Here is a 23,515-nt window from a genome sequence, read left to right as displayed (position 1 = left end):
CCTTGAAGCCTAGTGCTTGGGAGGCAGAGGCAGGTGGATCTCTGAGTTTCAGGCCGGTCTGGTCTACAGAGCAAGTTCCTGGACAGCTGGAGCTACACAAAGAAAAACCCTTTCTCAAATAAAAACAAAAATAACAACAACAATTTTTTTAGCACATACCTTTTATTCCAGCACAGGAGGCTTAGGCAAGTCTAGAGCTTTTCAGGGCTCTGTATTGAGTCATGTCTCAAGGACCCAAGCTAAAATCAAAACCCCAGGTCCTTCAAACCAAACCACAGTGAAAATACAACTCTAGCGACAAGAGGATCAGTTAGCTTGAGGTTAGCCTGGACTACTACCTTGTTGGAGCGGGCGGGCCCACTTGTTTGTCCTGGCTACCTGGTTAGCTTAGCCCCAAAATAACCACACAGAAACTGTATTAATTAAATCACTGCTTGGCCTGTTAGCTCTAGTTTTTATTGACTAATTCTTACATCTTAATTTAACCTATTCCTATTAATCTGTATATCGCCACATGACAGTAGCTTACTGGGAAAGATTCAGCATGTCTGTCTCTGGCAGCTCCATGGTGTCTTTCTCACTCTGCCTTCTTCCTCCCAGCATTCCGTTTAATTTTCCCCACCTACCTAAGTTCTGCCCTATGAAGGGCCCAAAGCAGTTTCTTTATTAACCAATGAAAGCAACACAATGACAAAAGGACCTCCTACACCACTACCTCATCTCATAAAACCAAAAATAAACCACCCCACAAAAAAAAAAAAGAGAAAGCCCCATAGGAACTATTTTAGTTTTATTTCATAAAAGACTATCAAGAAAAGACAAAATATACTTTCTTTTTTGGCTGATAAATCTTAAAGCAATTAGCCCACTTTTCAAGCCAAAATTAAATCATGGGAAAGGCATCTAAATGAAATTTTAGAAGACAATGAGAGTTAACATGCTGGTCACTTTAATTTTTTGGAAAGGGATTTAGGACCAGTAGTTTGTACATTGCAATGTAAAGTTAAGTTGGAGTGTTTTCTGGTCCACATCCAGCCAGAAAACACAGTTTGAGTTGCTGAGGCTCTCTGGCACTGAGGGTGTGGAGTTCTCACTTCAACAGGTAGTCAAAGTCATAAAAGACATATACGGATTTCCATAGCTTCTCAGGGAGATGCTGCTTCAGGTAGAACTTGTACTTCTCACCATAAATATTTCTGATATTTCTCTTACAGATGGCCTCTAGGGATAAAGGTTTTTTCATTAGTTTTATTAGAGTTTTCCTTAAGAGGTGGAATTCTGGTTGCATGATTCCTGCAGGTAGAAGCCCTTGTTTATTTCTCAGTCTTAAAGGGTAAGAGTAATAAAGTAGCCTAGCCAGAAGTGATGCATCTCTGATATTGGAACTGCGCTGAAGGTACATATATATTGCAGACTCCCCATTTCTTGTTAAGATGTTCACGTCTGCTTCAAATTCCAGCAAGAGATTGATTATTACCTCTCTGCCTCCAAAACATGCCTTGTGCAGAGCTGTTTGGCCTTTGTGGTCTTGGGCATTGACCTGGGCTCCATGATTTAGCAGCAGACGGATGCAGCCCACCCCCGCTGCCAGTAGCTGGCCAGCTTTGCTTGATGCGGTGCGCACAGCTAGCTTCAGAGCTGTGTTTCCAGTATTTGAGGTGGCGCAGTTCACATTGGCCCCGCAGGCAATGAGTGTCTCTATCATGTTTTTGTCCAGTATTTCTGCAGCCATGTGGAGGGGCGTCATGCTGGCTCTGTTCATAGCATTGACACGGGCACCATTTTGGACCAAAAGGGCAAGAACTGGATAGGTCCCATGCTTTATGGCCAGGTGGAGGGGTGAATGTTTGTCGTCCTTGTCTGCCTGGGCATTCACTTGAACTCCGTGTTCACACAAAATGCGTAGACATGTGACAGCGTTGTTCTGAATGTCTGCCAGGAGCTTTTGGATCAGAGTGTTTGTTTTAGACCACGTGGTCAAAGTGACTGGCCAGTTTAGCAGCAGCTGGTGAAGAGTGTTGAAGCCTTGAGCATCTCTGAAAGGAATTTATCACAGGTTAAGCCAGTTCCATTCCACAAAGGGACTCTTCCCCATGAAGAATTAATGCTCAGGAAGGCAACACTGACTGCAAGTAACCCCTTCTAATTCATCCCCCCCTGTGAGGATGCTGTAGATATAAGTTGATGTGTGTGTGTGTACATGCTCAGATACATATGAACTCATTTACATGTGGAGGTCAGAGGTCAATAATAAGTGTATTTCTTGATTGTTCTCCACCTTATTTTTTTGAGACAGGGTCTCTTTGACTGAATCTGGAACTCACTGACTCTGCTAGACTGGCTAGCAAGTGAGCTCTGGCGATCCATGTGTTCCCTCCCCCACACTCCCGCCCGGTACACGTGCACTCGGCTTTTATAGCAGTGCTGGGGAGTGAATCAGGTACTTTACTGACTCAGGTGTCTCCCTAAGCCTGTTAGTTAGTTTAAAGAAGTGGTGGCAGTCTGTGTTGCTGGATGCCTTAAGGCTCTTTTTAGTCCCTGCTGAGTGGGTCTTAGGTTCTTAGAGAAGCCTATTTAAGCTTGGTTGCTCCATCTGGAACTGTGGTTCCTTTAAGGCTGTCCCTTGGTTGTTTCTCCTATATTCTCAGAATCATGCATGGCTCTGGGCTGGTTCCCTGGGTATTTAGTAAAAATGTGTGGACTTAGGTATGAGCTATGACTGTCCCAACAATGAACACTAACGGGCCAGAACTTCCATTCCCTCAGTTTTCTGCTTTTTGTCTGTCCTCTCCCTGACACATTCACTCACAAGTGGAAGAGAGTCAGTGGCAGGACTTGAATCTGGACACCTGCATTTTTCTGAAGCCAATGAAGCCACACATCCTGCTCCAACCCAGGTGGAATGAGTGGGCCCTCATCTCAGGATTGCCTGCAAAATGTCTATGTTGTGGCAGTGAAAAGGGAAGGTTTATCCTGAGAACTAGACTGCTTCCCTGACATTCACCCAGACTTATCTGTGAGAAGGCGTGAGACTGCGGTTTGGGGAAACAGCAGGGCATCTCGGCCTCCTGAGGGCATGCGTAGTCTGGCATGGAAAGCTGGCAGGCTAACTGAATGGTGCATGTGGGCAAGGTTCTGGATAGGTGCAGAACCTCATGAGGGGGTCCTAGGGCAGGAACGTGCCTTTGAGGAGCCCCTGAAGAGACAGGATGAGATGGTGACTTAGGCCGAGACGGGCCAGCCATGGAGCAGCTTTGCCAAGCTGGAGCTGGTGGTGCCAGAAGAGGGTGCAAACACAAGATCTACTGGGCGGATTTTTTGAGCAGGATGAGGATTGTACCCTGAGTTTTATTATTTTTATATCGTATATATAATTGTTTGATTTATCCAAATGTATCCATTGGGCCATAATGTTCAAGAATCAGATAAGAGGTGAGCAAGGTGACCTCTCTTGGCTGAAGCGAAGGTCACTGGAGGGTCATGTGCAGGCAGCCCATCGCCTGTTGTTTGTTTGCCCCTTCTGACTTTTCTTCTTGTCCAGTGTCCTGAGTGCTGTAGTCCAGACTTCATTTTCTACAGCTGAGCCCCCACTTCCTACGTGTTCATTTACCTGACTGGTTAGTATGCCTGTGCTTCACCCAGCTTTTCAGTCTCTCGCCCTGTCAGTAAAGTACGATCCATGCTAACATAGTCTGTACCCAGCGTGGGACACATATCTGAATCACACACGTGTACACCCTCACTTAGGCACGTTAAGTTAACTTACCTTACTTCTGGGTTAGCCCCATGTTGTAACAAGCAAAGCAAACTTTGTGGCTTGTGGTATTCGGCAGCCAGATGGATAGGGAAGATATCATGAGCGTGCTGTTGGGAAACCACAACAAACATGGCTTACATACATAGTGCCACTCAGCTCGGCTAAGTACTAAGCATTTGATTGGCATTTCTTCAGTTTGTGCATTGTGATTTTTGCTTTTCTTTTCTTTTTTGGGGAGTGGGGGTAGTCTCTCTATGTAGACCAACCTAGCCTGGATCTCACAGAGAAATCCACCTGTCTCTGCCTCTCAAGTGCTGAGACTAAAGCCACCATTCCTGGCTAAAGATTTTCCTTTTTTGTTGCCTTTTTTTGTTTCTTTTTAAAAATATAGTTTTTAATTTATTTATTTGTATTGTATGTACATAGGTGGTTTCCCTACATGTGTGTTTGTGTGAGAGTGTCAAATGCTCTGGAACTGGAGTCACAGACTGTTGTGCTGCCATATGGGTGCTGGGAATTGAACCCAGGTCCTCTGAAAGAGCATCCAGTTCTCTGAACCACTGAGCCATCTCTCCATCCACCTGTTGCTTATTTTAAATGACCCATAGCTGGTGAATTTTAAATTACAAAATTTGTGTTTTAGTGCTAGGCGTGTTGGCACACACCTATAAATAACCCCGTAGCACCTAGAAGGTGGAGGAGGGTCAGGAATGCAAGGCCATCCATCTTCGTAGTAGACTCTGTATCCTGCCCGCCCCCTCCGTGAATTCTCAAGGCAGTTGAAATAAAGCTTTGAAAATGAATTCCTATAAAGAACTCTTGGTGTAAAGCAAATTGCTTTGAAGTAATTTTGCCCTTAAATTAACCCACAAGTTGATTAACAAGAACATGTTATATTTTTATGCGTCTTGCCAAAGCCATTATCAGCTGTGAAACTTGCATTTCCAAGGTTTTCAGATAAGGCAGTGTGTGTTCTTACTGTGATTAGCTCAGCTGCTTATACTAGGTCTTAAAATACATATGGAAGCTTTATGAGAGAGAGACCACGAGTGAAAAGGGAAGGGCTGGCTTATTTTGGGGGTGGGGGAGAAAAAAGGAACACTAATTACAGAAGCAGTAATCAAGCAGCAACCTTGGCGGCTCATCCCTGCAATTCCAGCACGTGGGAGGCAGAGATCAAAGGATTGTTATGTGCTTTAGGCCAGCTTTGGGAAGTTGGTGGTTCTAGGCCAGCCTGGACTATCGAGTAAAACCCTGCCTAAAACAAGACAAAACATGTAAGAAAGTGTGTTTGCATCAGAAGGGAAAACCCAGTCTACGTGACGTAATCGCTGTGGGCGTATTTGGAGAGGGTGGTGTGTTTTTCCCATCTGTTTGTGTGGGGAGAGTGGAAAGGCCAGTTACAGACTGGGGTATATTGGACCTGGGTGCTGACCTATGTGTTGTGAAGCCATGAAGGGCTCAGGGAGTCCCCAGGGCACTGGGGGTAGTTCTTCCCAAAACTTCTGACTGGTTTTGGCAGTTTTTTTGCTCGTTTGCTTTGTTTTGTTCTTTGCTCAAGCAAACCTAGAATTTACTATGTATTCCACGCTAGCCTTGAACTTGAGGCCGTCCTCTTGCCTCAGCCACCGAAGTGCTGGGATTAGAAGGGTTACCCACTTCCAGCTCTGTTGTTTTAAAATGCCTGAGAGGGAGTACCTGGTTCAGAAGTAGTCTGCAGCTGGTGGGGTTGACCAGGATGTTCAAGGGCTGGTTGACAGGGTGGGTCCTGAGGAGTTTCTTGATTGTGTTACAGTCTTCCTTGATTATAGCCCCATAGAGTCTAGAGTGCAGTGTGGTGACCGAGGTGTCATCCTGCGGTATGGCAGCATCAGCCACGAGCTCTTTGCTTCCCTTCTTGGTTATGTTCCCCATGAGGATGTCTCTAGAACAGAGGTTTACAAGGTGAGCGGATACTGCTATGGAATTGGTCACTTTCTGTCTCTTATGATAATGACCCCCTCAGCTGAGTTCTAGAACTCTGTTAGAATTGTGTATGTCAACAGACTCCCTTTCTATCCTGGAGCCAGCCCTCATGAGACTTGGTTCCCAGTGCTAAGTGCAAGCACAGTTTCTCCGCTTTTCTACTCAGTTATTAGCAAACAAAACAGAAACCCCCAAACTGGCATCTTATAGCTAAAATCATTTCCCCTTTTTTTGCATCAGCTGTAATTAAATCTAATAGGACCAGTGAGCTAGCTAGGGGTCATATGTCTAGCACAAAGCATGACAACCTGAGCTCTGTCCTGGGGATACCATGGTAAGAGTGCTGCAACTTGTCCTCTGACCCCCATTCTTATGCCTTGGTGTGCCTGCACACACACAGATTTTTTTTTTGATATTTATTGAACTCTACATTTTTTTTTTGCTCCCCTCTCTGCCTCTTCCCTCCCTCCTTCAACCTTCCCCCAAGGTCCCCATGCTCCCATTTTACTCAGGAGATCTTGTCTTTTTCTACTTTCTACTTCCCATGTAGATTAGATCTATGTAAGTCTCTCTTAGTGTCTGCATTGTTGTCTAAATTCTCTGGGATTATGGTATGTAGGCTGGCTTTCTTTGCTTTATGTTTTAAAGCCACCTATGAATGAGTACATGTGATAATTGTCTTTCTGTGTCTGGGTTATCTCACTCAAAATAATGTTTTCTAGCTCCATCCATTTTCCTGCAAAATTCAAGCTGTCGTTATTTTTTTCTTCTGTGTAGTACTCCATTGTGTAAATTTTCCTTATCTATTTTCCTTATCCATTCTTTGGCTGAGTGTAGAAGGAGCTGCGGGCAGGCCTGCTTTTCATCCCACCCGGCTCCCGGCCGCCAGCTAGCTTTACCCAAAATAATTACACGGAAACTGTATTCATTTAAACACTGCCTGGCCCGTTAGTTCTAGCCTCTTCTTGGCTAACTCTCATATCTTGCTTAACCCATTTCTAATAATCTGTGTAGCACCACAAGATGGTGTCTTACCGGGAAAGATTTAGCATGTCCGACCTGGCTCCATCGTGTCTGTCCAGAGAGGAGAGGCATGGCATCTGGCTCACTTCCCTTCTTCCCAGCATTCTGTTCTGTCCACTCCACCTACCTAATTTTCTGACCTATCAGGCCAAGCAGTTTTCTTTATTGATTAACCAATGAAACAACAGATTGACAAGTGACCGTCCCACATCAGCCGAGGGGCAATTAGGTTGTTTCCAGGTTCTGGCTATGACAAACAATGCTACTATGAACATAGTTGAGCACATGTCCTTGTGGCACAATTGAGCATCCTTTGGATATATACCCAAAAGTGTTATTACTGGGTCTTGAGGAAGGTTGTTTCCTAATTTTCTGAGAAATCGCCACACTGACATCCAAAGGGGTGTACCAGCTTGCATTCCCACCAGCAATGCAGAAGTGTTCCCTTTTCCCCAAATCCTCTCCAGCATGAGTTGTCATCAGTGTTTTTGATCTTGGCTATTCTTACAGGTGTAAGATGGAATCTCAGAGTTGTTTTGATTTGCATTTCTCTGATGACTAGGGATGTTGAACATTTACTTTAGATTCTTCTGCTGAGAGTTCTCTGTTTAGGTCTGTACTCCATTTTTTTTTTTTATTGGATTATGTGTTCTTTTGGTGTCCAATTTCTTGAGGGTTTTTTTTTGTTTTGTTTTTGTTTTTCATATTTTGGAGATCAGACCTCTGTCTGATGGGTTAGTGGAGATCTTTTCCCATTCTGTAGGCTCTCGTTTTGTCTTTTTGACCGTGTCCTTTGCTTTACAAAAGCTTTTCAGTTTCAGGAGGTCCCATTTATTAATTGTTTCTCTCAGTGCCTAATACACACAGTTTTTTAAAGAAGCAGAACTCTTAGCAGGACCAAAACACAGCGGGTCATTTATTAACAAAAGTAAATTATACTTAGTGGAAGATTGCAACAGTGAAAGATTCTGTATTCATTTTAGTAAACTTTTTTCTCCCAGTTAGATGGTAATAATGCTGATGCTGCTGTTATTTGAAGCAGGTAGCTCTGGCTTGCTTCAAACTGGCTAGGTAACTGAGGATAACCTTGAACTTGCGATCTTGCCACCACCTCTCTAGTGCTGGATTGCAAACTTTATGCATTGCTGGAGTTAGAACACAGTGCTTTGTTTATTCAGGCAAGCACTCTGCCAGCCGAACTACATCCCCTGCCTCTTCTTAGTTTTAATTTTTTAAATTAAAACTTGTTCCTGAGTGGCCATCTTCTTCAGTTTGGGGTGTGTGTGTGTGTGTGTGTGTATGTATATATGTGGTGTGCTCAGCGTGTATGTACCAAAGAGGATTTTGGGTATCCTGCTTCATCACTCTCTACTTTATTCCCTTGGTACAGTGTCTCTCGCTGAACCTGGAGCTAAGTGGCTGACAGCCGACAAGAGCCATTGCTCCTCTTGTATAATGCTGGGGTTAGGCACTCTTGCAGTCACACTCAACTTTTTACTTTAGTGCTGGGGACTTGAACTCAGCTCCTCTTGCTTGCACAGCCAACACTACTCAATGAGCCACATACTTACCTAGCAACTTTTTGTTTGAGAGAGAGTTTTGTATGGTCCTTGATGACTTACTCACAATGTAAACCCGATTGGTATTATATTCACATTTGGTCCTCCTGCCTCTGCCTCCCAGGTTCTTACATTCCAGGTATGAACCTGCATGCCTGGCAGGTCTTAACACAAGTTTCCATGTTTGTTTTAAGAACACTGAGTTGACTTTTCCTGTTTATTATAGCCTAGAAATATTTTCCTTCACGGTCCTGATCAGCAAGTAAAAATAGGAGACTTTGGTCTGGCCTGTGCAGACATCATACACAAGAGCTCAGATTGGACCGACCGAAATGGAAAGGGTAAGGATTTATTTGTTCACTTATGTTGTTTCTTTTTGCACTTAAAAATAAATATAGAGAGACATCGTTGAACATGGCCTTACGTACAACAAATCAGAACTGTCATAGCAAAGCTCAGCTGAGGCCAAGAGGCAGCTGTTCTCCCAGGAGCCGCAGTGCTCTGGTCACAGCCATGGCTTAATGACCTTTTCCATCGCAGGAACAGCAGCACACACATCCAGAGTGGGGACTTGTCTGTACGCGTCACCTGAACAGTTGGAGGGGTCCGAATATGATGCCAAGGTATTGTTTGTTTCCCCGTTTCCTCAGCTTGTCAAGTAGAGCAGTGAGTGCAGTTCTGTGGGAGAGGTGCTCCAGGCGGGGATCTGTCACGTCAGACACACACACACACACAACTAAATAATGAAATCAAAAAAAGAGATTCCCTATTCAGCTAACTGCATGCGTGTTGCCTTTAGGCTACTTGACATCAAAATCCATGGATGTCACTAAATGTTGAAGTCAGCCTTCCATTTAAAATGTCACCATTCGCCTTCCGAGGCTAGATTTCATGGAGGTCCCTTCAGCCTTTCGTTCCTCAGCTTTCCAGCTTAGGTAAACAAATGGTATTGGGCAGTGTGCCACCTAACTGTCCTTGAAAGGGGATAGACACTGTAAACTTTTAACTCTTTGTTCCTTGAAAAGTGTTAAATGCCTTTTCAGTTTTAATTTTTAAAACATTCTATACTTTGCTCTGGTACTTTACTGGTTTTAGTTTTCATGGTGTTGAGGACTGAAACCAGGGCCTTACATTCCTAGCCACGTGAGCTATATTCCAAGGTCCTTTTTAATTTTTTCTTTTTTTTAAGGGTTTTTCTGTGTAGCCCTAGCTGTCCTGGAACTTAGAACATGCTGGAACTCACAGAGATCCACCTACCTCTGCCTCCCGAGTGCTAGGATTAAAGGAGTATGCCACCTCCTCCGGCTCCTTTTTACTTTTTTTTTTTGTTTTTTTTTTTTTTTTTTTGTTTTTCGAGACAGGGTTTTTTCTCTGTGGTTTTGGAGCCTGTCCTGGAACTAGCTCTTTTAGACCAGGCTGGTCTCGAACTCACAGAGATTCACCTGCCTCTGCCTCCCGAGTGCTGGGATTAAAGGCGTGCGCCACCGTCGCCTGGCTCCTTTTTACTTTTTAAAGAAGGGGTCTGTATGGCCCAGGCTGACTTCCACCTCATGATCTTCCCACCCCAGCCTCCTAAATGCTGGCATTATTACAGGTGTGACTGCCATTTCTGGTTCTTAAAATAAATCCGTTTTCAGTGTAGCCGCCTAGTCAATGATCCTTTTAATGCGTCAGTGACTGGAAGAGTTTCCGGGAAAATCCATTGCTATCCTTAAGATCCTGACTTCCAAATGAACTGCTTTAGGTGAAACAGAAGAGATTTTTATGCAGTTTATAAATATTGACAAGAGTGCTTAGACACTGGAGAGCTGACTCAGTGGCTAAGAGTTTTTGCTAATCTTTCAGAAACAAAGTTTGGTTCCCAGCACCCACATCAGGCTGCACAGTTGTATGGATTCCACTTCCAAGGAATCTCACGCCCTATTCTGGTCTCTGTGGCACCCTCACATATGTAGCACTCACATTAAAAAAAAAAAAAAAAGGTTCTTGAAAAAGAAAAATGCTCAATTATGAATAGAGGCAGAGGCTAGCCTTACTAGGACCTGGTGATGACAATCTCCTGTTGCTAATAGTAGGAGTTGTGAGTGAGTTTAATCATTTTGCCTGGGTCACTTTATCAGGTCTGGATTATGGTGGGCTGGTGGGAAGATGTCCCTATTGTAGAGTAATGACTGCTGTGTCTGTTGGGAAATATCCCTGCCCTTTAGCTAGCTATTGTCCTCCAGGTTCATGGATGCCCTCTCTGGGTATAAAAGGATGAACTTAGGAAAGCCCCAGATGTGTCGTACCTGAGGCAGATATCTGCTGTTGAGGCAGGAGACTTCCTGCTGTGTTGTTCTGTGCTCATCCTGTAAAGCCTCACTCTTGGGCATCCTTGGGAGGTTCTGCTGTCAGAAGTGCTCCCCTAACTTTGTTACAAACCTTTCATGCCCATTTCCTCCTCTGCAGTCTGATATGTATAGCTTGGGTGTGATCCTGCTCGAGCTCTTTCAGCCTTTCGGGACAGAAATGGAGCGAGTAGCAGTCTTGACAGGCTTAAGGACTGGTCGGATACCTGAATCCCTTAGTAAAAGGTGTCCGGTGCAAGCCAAGTATATCCAGCTCCTAACGGGAAAGAATGCATCGCAGAGGCCATCTGCTCTTCAGCTGCTACAGAGTGAGCTTTTCCAGACAGCTGGAAATGTACGTAACTTTTTTTTTAATATTACTAATTTAATATTACTTTTTTAATATTACTAATATTATTTTTATAATGTTACTGAACATTCACTTTGGGTTGGGTATGGTCCTAAGAGCTTGCTTATATATTTATTTATCGATAGGGTCTCACACTGTAGCCCAGTCTGACCTTGAACTTACAGCAGTCCTTTCGCAGGCTCTTGAGTGCTAGGATTGCAGGTGTGAGTTGTCAACTCCAAGAGCTTTAGATAAGCTTGTCTTTCAGGGGGCTCACAGCTGAGGCTGACACTGCTAATCTCCCTTTCACAGATGAGGAAGACTTAAGAAAGTAATTTGTCACATAAACAGTGACAGATATTACCAAGTGCAGTATACTCGTTATTTAGAAACCTAGCTGTCCATCTTGAATCCTGTATACCCTTAGCTTCCCGGCTGTTCTGTATGTTGGAAATTCCTTGACAGAAGCCTTGCTCCGCAGGTAAAGGCAAGTCTGACACCCCAAGTTGGATTCCCTAGAACCCATAGAAACACAGAGCACCCCCACAGAGTTGTTCTCTGACACTGCCCCCCATATATGGTTCATGGCATGAGCACCTCCTTCCAACCATAAACACACACCTAACAATAAATAAAAATAAAAGTCTGTCCTGTACTGGGGCAGATTATTTTACACCACAGAAGTACAGATCTTCAAACCAACATCTTTGTTTTATGGTAGCCAGTGAAATCTAACATTTCTTTTTTTCATGCTGAAGAAAATATGAAACTCAAAATAGAATTTGTTTCAGTTGTGAATTCCACGTCACAAATATTTGAGTTTTAGGGTTTATGGCAACAGAATAGTTAAGTCTATACTCATAGTTCCCTAAGAGTTCAGGTACTGACTTTATACAAATAACAAAGGCATATCCATAGCCCAGGTATGCAAGGGCAAACTGCCAAGCAGCTGTTCTAATTGTAGCCTAGGCTATAGCTTCTTTTCTGTCCTCATCTTGCTAAGTCAGGAGTAGGTTCTAGTTTTTCCTTCCTAACCTGGGATTTTTAAACAATTGTAATAAAAAGGGCAGTGGTTCTAAGCAGAAATGGACAGTAGTGGTAGGGATGCCCTCTGCATGTCTTTTAGCATGCCACCATCTGAAACTGGTTTTCTCCTGCCATATGGCTATGGTGCCAAGATAGTGTTTCCTCTACATGTGGAAGCAATAGGTGATTCATCCTTCTCTTGGTCTAGAAACCTAAGGCTTCATTAAAGGTTGATTCAAGATATATTATTTAGCGAGCCTGGCCAGCTTTGACATTGCCACAGAAGTTCATGTACGAAGTTTACACTTGAGAACCATGGAACCAAGTGACATATATGTGTGATTGTATATATATACACATACACTCAAATCAGGTTATAGTTCTGTGTTGAGCCACCTCCACCTCATGTAATCAGTCACATGTGGCCTGTGGGCCCTAGGTTGGTCCTGGATGCCTAGTGCTACTCAGAGTATGACCTCTAAATCAGCAGCCAGTCTACCAGGAGTCAGAATCTGCATTGGAGCAGGATTTCCAGGTTATGCTCAGTGTTTGAACAGCACAAGTGTCAAGACTTTCCAGGTGTAGCCCCCAGGCCAGAACGCAGTGAGAGTATGACAGCATTCTCTGGCCTTTTCTTCTCCACTCCCCAACCTACTAACAAATTCTGGGAAGACGAGTGGAGGTCTGCACTTTATGGATCCCAGAAGTGATTCTGATTGGCACTAGCTAGGAGGCTAGGAAAGTGGTTCATTAAGAAAGGTGCTTGCCTCAAAAACATCAAAGTTGGCAAAACAGGTCAGTGGGTATGGGCACTTACGGCCAAGTCTGGTAGTCATTTCAATCCTTGGAACGCTCATAGTGGAACTTTTGACCACCACACGTGCATCATGGTACATGTGCACACCCCCACACATAAATAAATGTTAAGATCTAATTTCTAAATATAACACAAACCAGCTGTTTTGGCCTGGGTGGCAAATGAAGTCCCAAGTTAATGCCTTATAAACTAGCAGATAGATGTCCCACCATCACGGACTGACAGACTTTGAAGGAAGACACCTGCATCTGTTAATGGAGCATTTGCAGGCTAGAAGTATCACATAATTATAGTCAGTACGGTGGCAACTTCACCCTTGCAGGGGTGACTAGTGATGACTGGGCTGTGATAGCTGTTCAGGTACAGCCAGGATATATCAACACCTCAAAGGCCAGGCCATTTTGATGTAGCTTAAAATGTTTTCTTTCTAGGTTAATCTCACATTGCAGATGAAGATAATAGAGCAAGAGAAGGAAATTGAAGAACTAAAGAGGCAACTAAGCCTCCTTTCCCAGGACAAAGGACTGCAGCGATGAGGGAGATGAATTATGCTGTTCACCCGAGAGTGGAATGACACTCTTAAAGAGTCAACAGGAATGTAATCTTCAACCTTTAGCTGGGGACAGATGGTGTTATTCTCAATTGTACTTAGCAAACTTGTGGAAAGATATAAAAGGACTCCCAGCTTCCTTTTCTTCAAGGAACCCTTTCATGACCCCAGGAAACTGACCTGTTCCTCCTATCCTCTCCACGTTTTGAATCCTGAATTTCCTACTTAAATATTAAACTTAAGGTAAGGCACCATTCCCTTACTTTCTTTGACCATCCTGTCTTCCAGAAGGTTCTACTACAGAAATCAGTGCTCCTTCCCCCACAGCTGCTTGTCTTCAGGCTGTATGCCAGCTGCAAGTCTTCCCTGGACCTTTCATACTGCTGCTCAGGCCAGTTACCAGACAGACACTTAATCACTCCTTGGCTCAAAACTGGGCTATGCATTACCTGGAAGGTCAGAGTTGAGCGTCTTTGCACAGGGCACCATCCCCAACCTTTCTGTTCCATCTTTCAGCATGGCATCACCCTCAGCTTGCTCCTCTCAAGCTTTGAACTCCTTGCCCTCAAGTGACCTAAGTAGCTGAGAATCTCATGTTTTCTGCCTTTATCTGACACTGTGTCCCATAATCCATTTCCTTTTTAAAGTCCTCATCTCCCCAACCACCTGAGCATTCTTCAGACAGCAGTCTCTGATGCCATAAAGTGCCTGCCCCTGGCTGGTGATCATCTCAGTGCATTGTACTTGGTTTTACTGATTTAAATAAAATAAAATCCACAAATTATATGTTTATTGACTCTGGACAAATGGCTTAGTGAAAAGACTGATTCTAGTGCAAGTCCTCTCCCGACAATCAGTCTGAAGCCGTATCATTCTTTTATTGAACTCTGCAAGACAAGCTGCTAGAATTTACTTAAGGAGCTGGAGGGCAGTGCTGAAGGGGCCCAGGTTCCCACACGACTTCAGCCACCGCTGCACATTGGCAGGTGCTGCCCCGCTGCCACCCCCAGTCTGCTGGAGCACTGACCACAGCACCACATCTGCCACGGTGACCTCATTCCCAACAAGCCACGGGCTCTTCCCCAGAGCAGAGTTCATAGAGCGGAAAACGGCTGCCTTCTCTTTACTGCTCCCTTCTTTCAGCTGAAACATGGCAATGTCCACCCAGCTGTCGATGAGGGTTGAGGTGACAGCATTATGCTTCTGGCCGAACAGAGAGAACAAGAAACGTGCAATGTTCCCTTCTCCTTCGATGGGGCACATTGTCTGTATGCTGAACTTCATCTGTGTCTTGGGCACTGGAAAGGAGAAAAAAAAAAAAAAAACCACTATGTAGAGTCAAAGTGACAGCCTTGTGCTATGTGAAAGGGAGAATTCATTCATGAATTGATGGCAAGACAATTTTCAAGAACCTTTAGCTTTTAGTTAATTTTTGTTGTTTTTGAGATAGGGTCTCAACTGTGTATCCTTGGCTGCCCTGGAGCTTGTTAGGTAGATCACGCTAGCCTGGACTTAGAGACCCACCTGCCTCTGCCTCAAGTGCTGAAATTAAAGGTGTACTCAACCACACTAGGCTTTCAAGAGTCTTTAAATGCAACTACTTCCTTAAAAAAGTGAGGGCTAGTGAGATGACCCAGTGGGTAAAGGCATCTGCCCCCATGTCCAGCACTTATCACAGCCCCCAGTACTTACAGCAGAAGGTATAACTTCTACAGGTCAACTTCTGCACTTGTCCCTGACCTCTACAAGCATGTTCCCCTGCAACCACACGCACACACAAGTATGTTTTAAGAGAATTTAGAAGTAACCAAGTAGCCCTTTCCTTTTTGCTATTTTGTTTATAATGATCATCAAGCTATTAAACCATCTATTCCAACCCCTTGACATTAAACTTGGAGGCTTCCGACCAGGAACCAGATGTTCCATTGTCCAGGCAAGGATGGCCAGGCATAGTGGCACGTGTCCGTAATTCTTTCTCTTTGGAAGATGAGACAAGAAAACCAAAGACTAGATTTGAAGCTAGCTTAGGCTACTTTCTCAACAGGTATCACTGGATGGATGGCATTAATGTGTCTCGGATGATGAATAAATGATCCCCTGCTGCCTCGCAGACCAAACAAAGATACTGTTAGTGTTCCCTGAATGAGTTTTTAAGAGTGTCATGACCAGTGGGGATAGCCACTACTCTCTTGCTTTGCCAGGCTGCACAGGAGAACCCCTTCCTCCAAGGCTCAGTTCCCCTGGAATTACCTCACTGAGAAACCACAACCTCTCCAGAGGGTTGGCACTCTGGTGCCAATTCTTACCTCCTTCTTAAATTGCCCGCTAAACTTGGAGAGGATTTCACTCAACAACAAACAGCTGTAGCCAGTGCTGTGGACTGTCCCACCCCTTTGCAGCACAAGTAAGTTCAACCCAGGCCCACTATTTACCATTCTTCCAAATCAGAGTGAAGCCCAGCTGATATTCATGGCGGGGCTGTTTTCTAGCCTGCTCCCCGAAGCACTTGAGAAGATTCTCGGGTACATTCTTGACTGACGAATGCGTGTGCACAGTGGACAGGACCCTGTATCGCTCACAGAGCAGCCTGTGCAGCACAAGCAGGGAGAGGGGTGGGGAGGCTGGGTTTGCATTGATCACGATGTCTTTCAGTGCCCCGTAATCCTAAGGGAGAGACAAAAACACTGAAGCAAACAAGCCATCCAGCCCGGTATGGTGGCACACACCTTTAATCCTAGCACTTTGGAGGTGGAGGCCGGTGGATGAGGCCAGCCTGGTCTACATACAGCTCTAGAACAGCCAGGGTATACAGAAAAACCTAGCTTGAAACAAAAGTGCCCTCTGTGTGCACAAATGGACCAGGTGCTCCCCCAAGAACTTTCCTGGGTCTAATTGATTCAACTCCCACTTAAAGATGTTGCTGTGACCCCTCTTACAGCTGGAAAAACTTTGAGTCCTGGGGAGGCAAGCAGGTTATCCAAAGCCACTGAGCTCAGTAGGAAATACAGCTGGACACAAGCCTGTAATTCACTTTCTAAGGGGTAAGAGGATCAGGAATTTGAAACATTCGGCTATAAAGGGTCTGGGGCCAGCCTGAGCTACATGAGAACCTATCTCAAAAAAAGAAAAAAAAACCAACCTCAAAAACAAGAAATGGGAAGATAGCTCAGTCTGTAAACTGCTTGCCTTAAAACACAAGGACTTGAGTTCAGTCTTCAAAACCCAGGTGTGAAGTGTGCTTTAGTCCCAGAATTGGCTCCAGGCTATTTGGTGAGCCCTGGGTCAGTGAGATCCTGTCTCAAACAAAAGAGCACTGCCTGAGAAAATATTTCAGCTTGTTCTCTGGCCTTCACATGCACTTACACATGGTGCACATGAACCTGCACATACACACAAAGGCACCAGAAAGTGTGGGACGTAGGCTACCTGTTCAGAGGCATGACTTCATCCTGAGCACCGTGTGTGCTGAAAAACCTTCCAGCACATTAAGAAGTTGGCACCCTGGTTGTGTTTCCTGACTCACCTTGGATACTCTAGCTCTTTGGGGGCCTGGTCAGATCTCAGTTGCTTCCTCAGTGAATGAAAGTAAGCAGGACATGAGAGCTAAGGCAGGGGCTCCACGGTTACCAAAGCCCATGACCAAAGTTACGTGATACTTAGGCTTTTTAGGTCTTTCCACTGAGATTACTAGTGCAGGATCCCGGACGACTCCACTGCATCTTCAAGTAGCACCACCATTTATAAACAAACGGGACAGCCGTGCACATGGGCTGATCCCCCAGCTAAGTGGGGATCATTTATTTTTTGTAGAAGTAACACAGCCAATGCTGCCCCATCTCTCCGGCCCCCACAGCTTACTCTTAACACAGCAAACTCACACGACTTACATTTGAAGCGCAAGACTGGAGCTGGCTTGCAGCAAAGAATTTTGACAGTGGCGAGGTTTCTATCTGTGTGGCCAGGGCATTTTCTCAGCAAGAGTCGAGGAGACCTCTGCTCCACCAAGTGGCATTTAGAATTAGCTGGGATGCCCTCCCCTTCCAGGGCTGAGAGGTTGCTGACACAGTTGGGACTACAGGAAACTGGGGCTCCCATCTCCCTTCCCCACCCTCTCCTGTCCACCCCTCACCATAAGAAGAGGCTTTGGAGCTTACTTCACTCTTCACTCTGTAAATCTGACCTTTGATCCAGATATAATCGTTCGTTTTATTTATTTTTTTGAAACAGGGTTCCCTGTAGTCTGTAATTCGTGACCCTCTTAGCCCAGCCCCCAAGTGCTGGGATCACAGGAGTGAGCCACTATCCAGCTCTAGATGCAGTCATTCAGAGGAAGAATAAAGGAAACAAACTCTTTGCATCACCTCTGAAAACTAGAACCCCAAGCTACTGGAACCATAGACATGTGGTTTCTTACCTTTCCAAGCACCAAATTCAAGTCCAGTGCATTTGTGGTTAAAGGCGTAGGCTCATCAGCTTGCAGGATGTTGGTTACATCCAAGTCCGCATCCGGAGTGTGAATCATCTTTGAAAGGCCATCAACTGCTGCCTTCAACTCATACAGGCGCTTTAAAATATCATCTTGGCGGGATTCAAGGGCTTGCAAAGATGGCTCAGATGTTTCCTAAAGAAGCCAACATCTCAGCGGTCACTTCCTCTCACATTATAGAGCTCACCTTAAATTAGATCACTTAGCTTTTACTTTGCCAATCAAACTTCCACCTTCTAAAAACACGCCATGGGACCAGTGACATATCAGGAATAGGCTTTATCCTATGTACATAACACACATCCGATCCATATGGCTCTAGCACAAGGTAATGCAGAAATTGATCAATTATTGATTAGAAGCGTATTGCAGGCCTCTGAATTTCATAAAAAACATCATATCAATAGCAAAGGTTTAAAGAAAGTTTTCTATTATATGGCAACAAGCTAAAGAGATTATAAAGAGATGCCCTACTTGCTCTTTCTATAACCAAACACCGCTACCTGCTTTGGAAAAAAAAAACACCGGGCGGTGGTGGCGCACATCTTTAATCCCAGCACTTGGGAGGCAGAGGCAGGCGGATCTCTGGGAGTTCGAGTCCAGCCTGGTCTACAAGAGCTAGTTCCAGGACAGGAACCAAAAGCTACGGAGAAACCCTGTCTCGAAAATCAAAAAAAAAAAAAAAAAAAAAAACCAACAAAGTTAGATTATATTGAATATTGTATGCATGTATGCTTCTATCTCTGTTTAAAACATTGTTTATGTATTGATATATATATTTACCATATTGCAGTGTACATTTCTACCTCCGATCAAGATACTTATACATTGTTTACATTTGGAGGTCATTGTCCTCATTTATTGCACAATTGTTTATTATTGTCTTAGTCTTTAAGTTAGATAGGTATTAGGAATTGCAGATCAATAGTCATCTACGCTTATCATATTTATAGTTAGACTAATCAAGTTCTTTAGATACATAGAGATTATATTCTGTATAGATAGATAATCTTCAACCTCTTCAAAGAGCTGTAGAAAATAGCATTTAATTTAACTTAGAGTTCTGTGGTGGTGAGACACAATCGCTCCTGGCAGCACCTATCCCGAGAGAATGTTGAGCACCAAAGACAACTCCACTGGGAGCTTGTTTTCTTCTTGGCAGAACTGGCCTTTGGGCAAAGAAATGCCCATACCTCAACCACTGACAGAGATATAGAGTATCCGTAAATGGATAAAACAGGACTGTCATATCCTGCCAAGACAGGGTAAGATAGTTTTGAAAAGTTTCTTGCCTTTGAAAATGGTATGTCAGTTATGTTAGGCCCTAGCCAAAGTTGGTTGCTTCAACATTGCAAATGAGACTTTGGGTGATTGCCCAGGTAGCCAGTTGTCTCTGTCATTTGTTGCACATTTTGGAAGTTTCTCGATTGCACTTCCTGTTTACTCAAGTAATATTGTTTCCCTTCTCAGATCTTCGATGGGGTTGAAGATTAGATAGTTGTGGCTACTTTCCTCATAATTTAGCCAAGCTTAATTTCAAGGTAAGATTTACACTCCTTGAAATAGAATGTTTGGTAAAACTTTTGTTATGCATTCCTTGCTTAATATTGTATATTGTTTGTAATTTTATATTTGCTATCTGTTCCTATTGTATATAGTTGTATTAGGTTTGGATCGATCTTGTTTAGACAAAAGGGGGAGATGATAGAGAAGCTCTGTTAATCAATCACACCCAGTTAAGGCATGGCTACCTGAAACCCAGGAAGAAAAACAGAGGGACCAGGTGTGCGCTCTCGCTGGGCTCCAGACAGAGGAAGTCGGGTTTCCCATTCTTGTGGCTTGAGTTTTCCCATTATAACAATTAAAAATATAATTGTTATCCTTAAGCTGGCGTGGTTACTTCCCATATTGAGCTAATTTGCAACAGACCAGTAGGATGGCTCAGTATATAAGGTGCTGGCTGGCAATCCTGAAATTTGAGTTCTATCTCCCAGACCCACATGGTAGAAAGAGAACCAGTTGTCCAGTGACCTCCACATGGATGCCATAGTAGGCACACTCCTCCCCACCAAAATAAATGGATTTAAATAATAAAAATTAAGACTCTCTGAAAGAACAAAACCAATTCCTTTCCTCCAGGCCAAAGGGTCCTGCACAGTGCTCTATAACAATGAAGAAACATGACTGACCACGACTAAAATGGTCCTATTTGGGGGCTGGAAAGATGTCTCACCAGTTAGGAGTACTTGTTGCTCTTCCAAAGGGTTGTTTGGTTCCCAGCACCTACATGAGGAAGCTCATCACTGACTGTTAGTACTCCAGGTCTAAGAGATCTGGCACCCTCTTCTGGCTTCTGCAGGCACTATACACATAGCATTCACTCATTCAGACATACACACATGCACATAAATAAGAATAAAATTAATCTTAAAGAAATAGTTGATTTCCCATTTCAGTTATTTAGGTAAGAAAATGAAAACAAAACATTATTCCTCCCCAGTTCTTTTTTTTTTTTTTCTTTTTCACTTTAAGACAGGGTTTCCAGACTGAACTGGCCTGGAATTCACAATCCTGTTTCAGTTTCCAGTGCACTAGGATTACAGGTGTGCACCACCATGCTAAAAGAAACAACAACAACAAAAACCAAACAAACAACTTTTTTAAAATAGAAGGGTTTTTGCTCTATGTTGTCCAGGATGGCCTTGAACTTCTGGGCTCACGTGAGCTTCGTAGCTGCACTTTTCATTGTAGTCAGAATCCTTTATTCTTAATAACAGGCTAATTAAAAATACTTTGCTTAAGCCATAGTGATGCACACCTGTAATTTCAACATCTGGGAGGTTGTGGCAGAAAGATGAGGAGTTTAAGGACAGCCTTAACTGTTACAAAACAAGTTTAAGGCTAGCATGGACTATATGTAAATCTGTCTCAACCACATATTCCCAGAATACCCCCAAAGACCATGCCTGAATGAACAAAGAAATGATATGCAACAAAACAGAAAATAATTTATACAAATTAAAGGGAGAAAGGAACTCACTTTTTAAGATTTATTATTTTTATGAGTATGGGTGTTGTGCTTGCATGTATTTCTGTGCATATACACATACACACACACACACATATACATGGAGAGAGAGTGCTAGAGAGTGACAGAGAGAAAGAACCACAATGACCTTAAACACAATCTCCCAAATGTTGGGTAGTGGTGCCAGCCCCATGCTCAGCACTCAAATCTCCTTTAACAGCTTGTAGCTGTGTGTGTGTGTGTGCCCGCGCGCAGTCTTACTTATTTTTATCAATAGCAATAGGAATTATCCCACCAGGGCCAAATTAGCAGCTACTAGGTCCAAAATTGAATCAGCACTCACTGAAGACTGAGGAAGAAACTGTGAATCTAATGGGACTGTGATTTCTGAATTCCAGTCCTGCTTGATCTAGGTTCTCCTGAGTAACACCGAAATACTCAGGATCTGCTTTACACCTTATTACTACCTCCAATGCTGGCCTGTTGTCCCCTTGCTGAGAGCAATTGTGATCTAGTATCCACTGGCTTCATTTTATGCAAAGCAGTCAATTCTTTGTGCGGTTCTGATTTCTAATGTCCATTCATGTTGTTCTCCTCTGCTGGAGGAGTCGGCCATCTAAATCACAGATCAGAGTCATCTTGCAGTCAGATGGGCCCCGTACCCCATGGTATCCTCATAAGATTGGGTTCACTAGCATGGAAGGAGCAGAAGGCTTGTGAGGCTGAGCAGGAACAGCCTCCCCTGAAGATATACAAGCAGTTAATATTTCTATAGTGGTGTGGCTGCTTGTACTGCCCATACTCGGGTAAATAACTGTGATTAAACTCAGGACTCACCAAGCTAGACTTCTGGTGGAACTCTTTTAGTCTGTTTTTCACTTCTGCCCTGAGGCAAATAGGTGTTTGTTCTGAGCTTCCCAGGAAAGACACTTGTCAAAGTTTAAAGGGAGTAAGGCAGACTTAGACTAGGCAGTACTCACTTATCATAGGCAAGGGCCTGGATTCTATTTCCGGCACAGACAGACCCAGGTGGCTGAATGACGTGACAACCCTACCCTGGGTTCTTTGTCGTTCCTTGGGAATACACGGCCGGAGGTGTATTTGAGCACGCCTCTATGACAGTCTAGTTGAAGGGCCGCTGAACCATATCTGCTGTTGTTTTCATAGCTCTGTGTTAGACAGCTGCTAAGATCACTAGGTTTGGGGTTAACCGCTTCTCTTCCAGGCTAGCTAAAATAAAGGACGACAGTAACAAGAAAGTGGACCACAACAGCACACATCTGTCCAGAATGCCAGAATTTCTGCCTGCTGGAAATTTGGGCTGTGTGTCATCATCAAGAGTAGAGAATTTGAATAAGTCTTTAGAAAAGAGATCAAACAGTAGTGATAAAATAAACATGGTAAGATCATCACTTTGAATTAGGCAAAGAGGCACATCCTTCTAATCTCAGCACTTGGGAGGTGGAGGCCAAAGAAGGAGCTGAAGGTCATCTCTTTGGCTACAGGAGTTCAGACAGCCCTGTTCAAAGGCCTGTTTCTGCCCCAACCCCCCCCCCCACACACACACCAGGAAACATGAAAAAGGACCTCAACTTACTTAGAAATTGGAGAAACCCAAATTAAAACTACATTAGGATGCCTACATTATCCTGCTAGTGACAGCATAAACCGGTATAACCACTTTAGAAAACCATTTATCCAGGTAAAGTGGAAGAAAGTCCTGCCCACTAGACCAGGAATTCCTCTACCGCCTATTTATACCAGTCTATAAATACCAGTGCCCATGGGTGGGGGCAGGGTAGATAAACAGGTGGAGTGCGGCCAGGCAGCGTAAAGAAACACTATCACTTTCGTTGTTGCAACAAAAAAGACTGAAACTCTTGTACAGCATGCCAGACAAGAGAACACATGCGATCTGCTTCCAGTGCATCAAGATTACAGAGCTTGGGCATACATACTCGACAACCTAATCGCGAAAACCAACACCCAACTACAGCAAATGTCAGGACCTCTGAGGGAAAAGTTGCAGTGGGAAGGATGGGTCATTAAAATTGTCACACTGAGTTATGGTGTCCCTGGGATCGCTCTGTCAATTCCTCCGAAGGATCATTTTGGTATTGCTCGCTTTTCAGTGCGGCTGGCGATCGCGACAGGAACCCACAGTAGCACTACCCCGGGTGGGTTTGTCGGACCCAGACTAAGAAGGGACCCACAGAACCGCAGCGCCGGCGCACTAGGCTGGACAAGGACTGGGACAGGGCGCGGCGCGCTGAGCGCCTGCGCACTAGGCCGGGGCCGCACGCTCCTACCTGCACGTGGCCCGCGTCGGTGGCCGGGCTGGCGGTCTTGCTGTGCACGTTGGGGAGCCGGTACATGCAGGTTGGAAGCTCTACACGCAGAGGTGCGCTGCCTCCATGATAGGACTTTACCTGGTACATCGGCATGGTGGGAACCAAAGGAAGGAAGGTAGCGGGCGAGGGACACAAACGCTCAGAGGCCGCCCAAGGCCACCTCAGACAGTAGCCACCTTCTTTCTGTCCCTGCTGCTGGCGCTCCGGAAAAATGAAGTCCGTGAGCCTCGATTGGCCGGGAGTTATGACGTCACCGACTCGACCTTTGAAGTAACCA

General features: G+C 44.4%; 3 protein-coding genes across 4 annotated transcripts in view; 1 reads left to right on the top strand and 2 right to left on the bottom strand.

Annotated features, from left to right (window-relative positions):
• Eif2ak1 (eukaryotic translation initiation factor 2 alpha kinase 1) overlaps positions 1–14,157 on the top strand; it is a 38,991-nt gene extending 24,834 nt beyond the window's left edge. The window contains exons 12-15 of the mRNA XM_057763658.1: positions 8,531–8,645; positions 8,845–8,927; positions 10,753–10,986; positions 13,255–14,157. Coding sequence (XP_057619641.1) covers positions 8,531–8,645; positions 8,845–8,927; positions 10,753–10,986; positions 13,255–13,359 — 537 coding nt within the window. The 3' untranslated portion in view covers positions 13,360–14,157. The remainder of the gene's footprint in view (positions 1–8,530; positions 8,646–8,844; positions 8,928–10,752; positions 10,987–13,254) is intronic.
• Ankrd61 (ankyrin repeat domain 61) lies at positions 1,091–5,721 on the bottom strand. Its single transcript, XM_057763660.1, has 3 exons — positions 5,456–5,721; positions 3,767–3,864; positions 1,091–2,036 (listed from the first exon to the last, which is right to left on the bottom strand). The coding sequence occupies exons 1-3, from the start codon at positions 5,669–5,671 to the stop codon at positions 1,091–1,093; spliced, it is 1,260 nt and encodes a 419-aa protein (XP_057619643.1). The 5' UTR covers positions 5,672–5,721.
• Positions 14,158–14,166: 9 nt separating the features above from the next.
• On the bottom strand, positions 14,167–23,439 carry Aimp2 (aminoacyl tRNA synthetase complex interacting multifunctional protein 2). 2 transcript variants are annotated; one of them, XM_057763661.1, is made up of 4 exons: positions 23,197–23,439; positions 17,788–17,994; positions 15,806–16,037; positions 14,167–14,671 (listed from the first exon to the last, which is right to left on the bottom strand). In XM_057763661.1, the coding sequence occupies exons 1-4, from the start codon at positions 23,329–23,331 to the stop codon at positions 14,283–14,285; spliced, it is 963 nt and encodes a 320-aa protein (XP_057619644.1). In that variant the 5' UTR covers positions 23,332–23,439; the 3' UTR covers positions 14,167–14,282. The 2 variants fall into 2 exon arrangements, with proteins under 2 accessions (XP_057619644.1, XP_057619645.1); XM_057763662.1 differs by having other exon boundaries at positions 23,317–23,432.
• Between the last annotated feature and the right edge of the window lie 76 nt (positions 23,440–23,515).

The sequence above is a fragment of the Chionomys nivalis genome, chromosome 3 (genome assembly GCF_950005125.1).
Source record: "Chionomys nivalis chromosome 3, mChiNiv1.1, whole genome shotgun sequence".
Classification (NCBI taxonomy): Eukaryota; Metazoa; Chordata; class Mammalia; order Rodentia; family Cricetidae; genus Chionomys; species Chionomys nivalis.
Note: the sequence above shows the minus strand (reverse complement) of the source record. Positions and strands in the feature narration are given on the sequence as shown.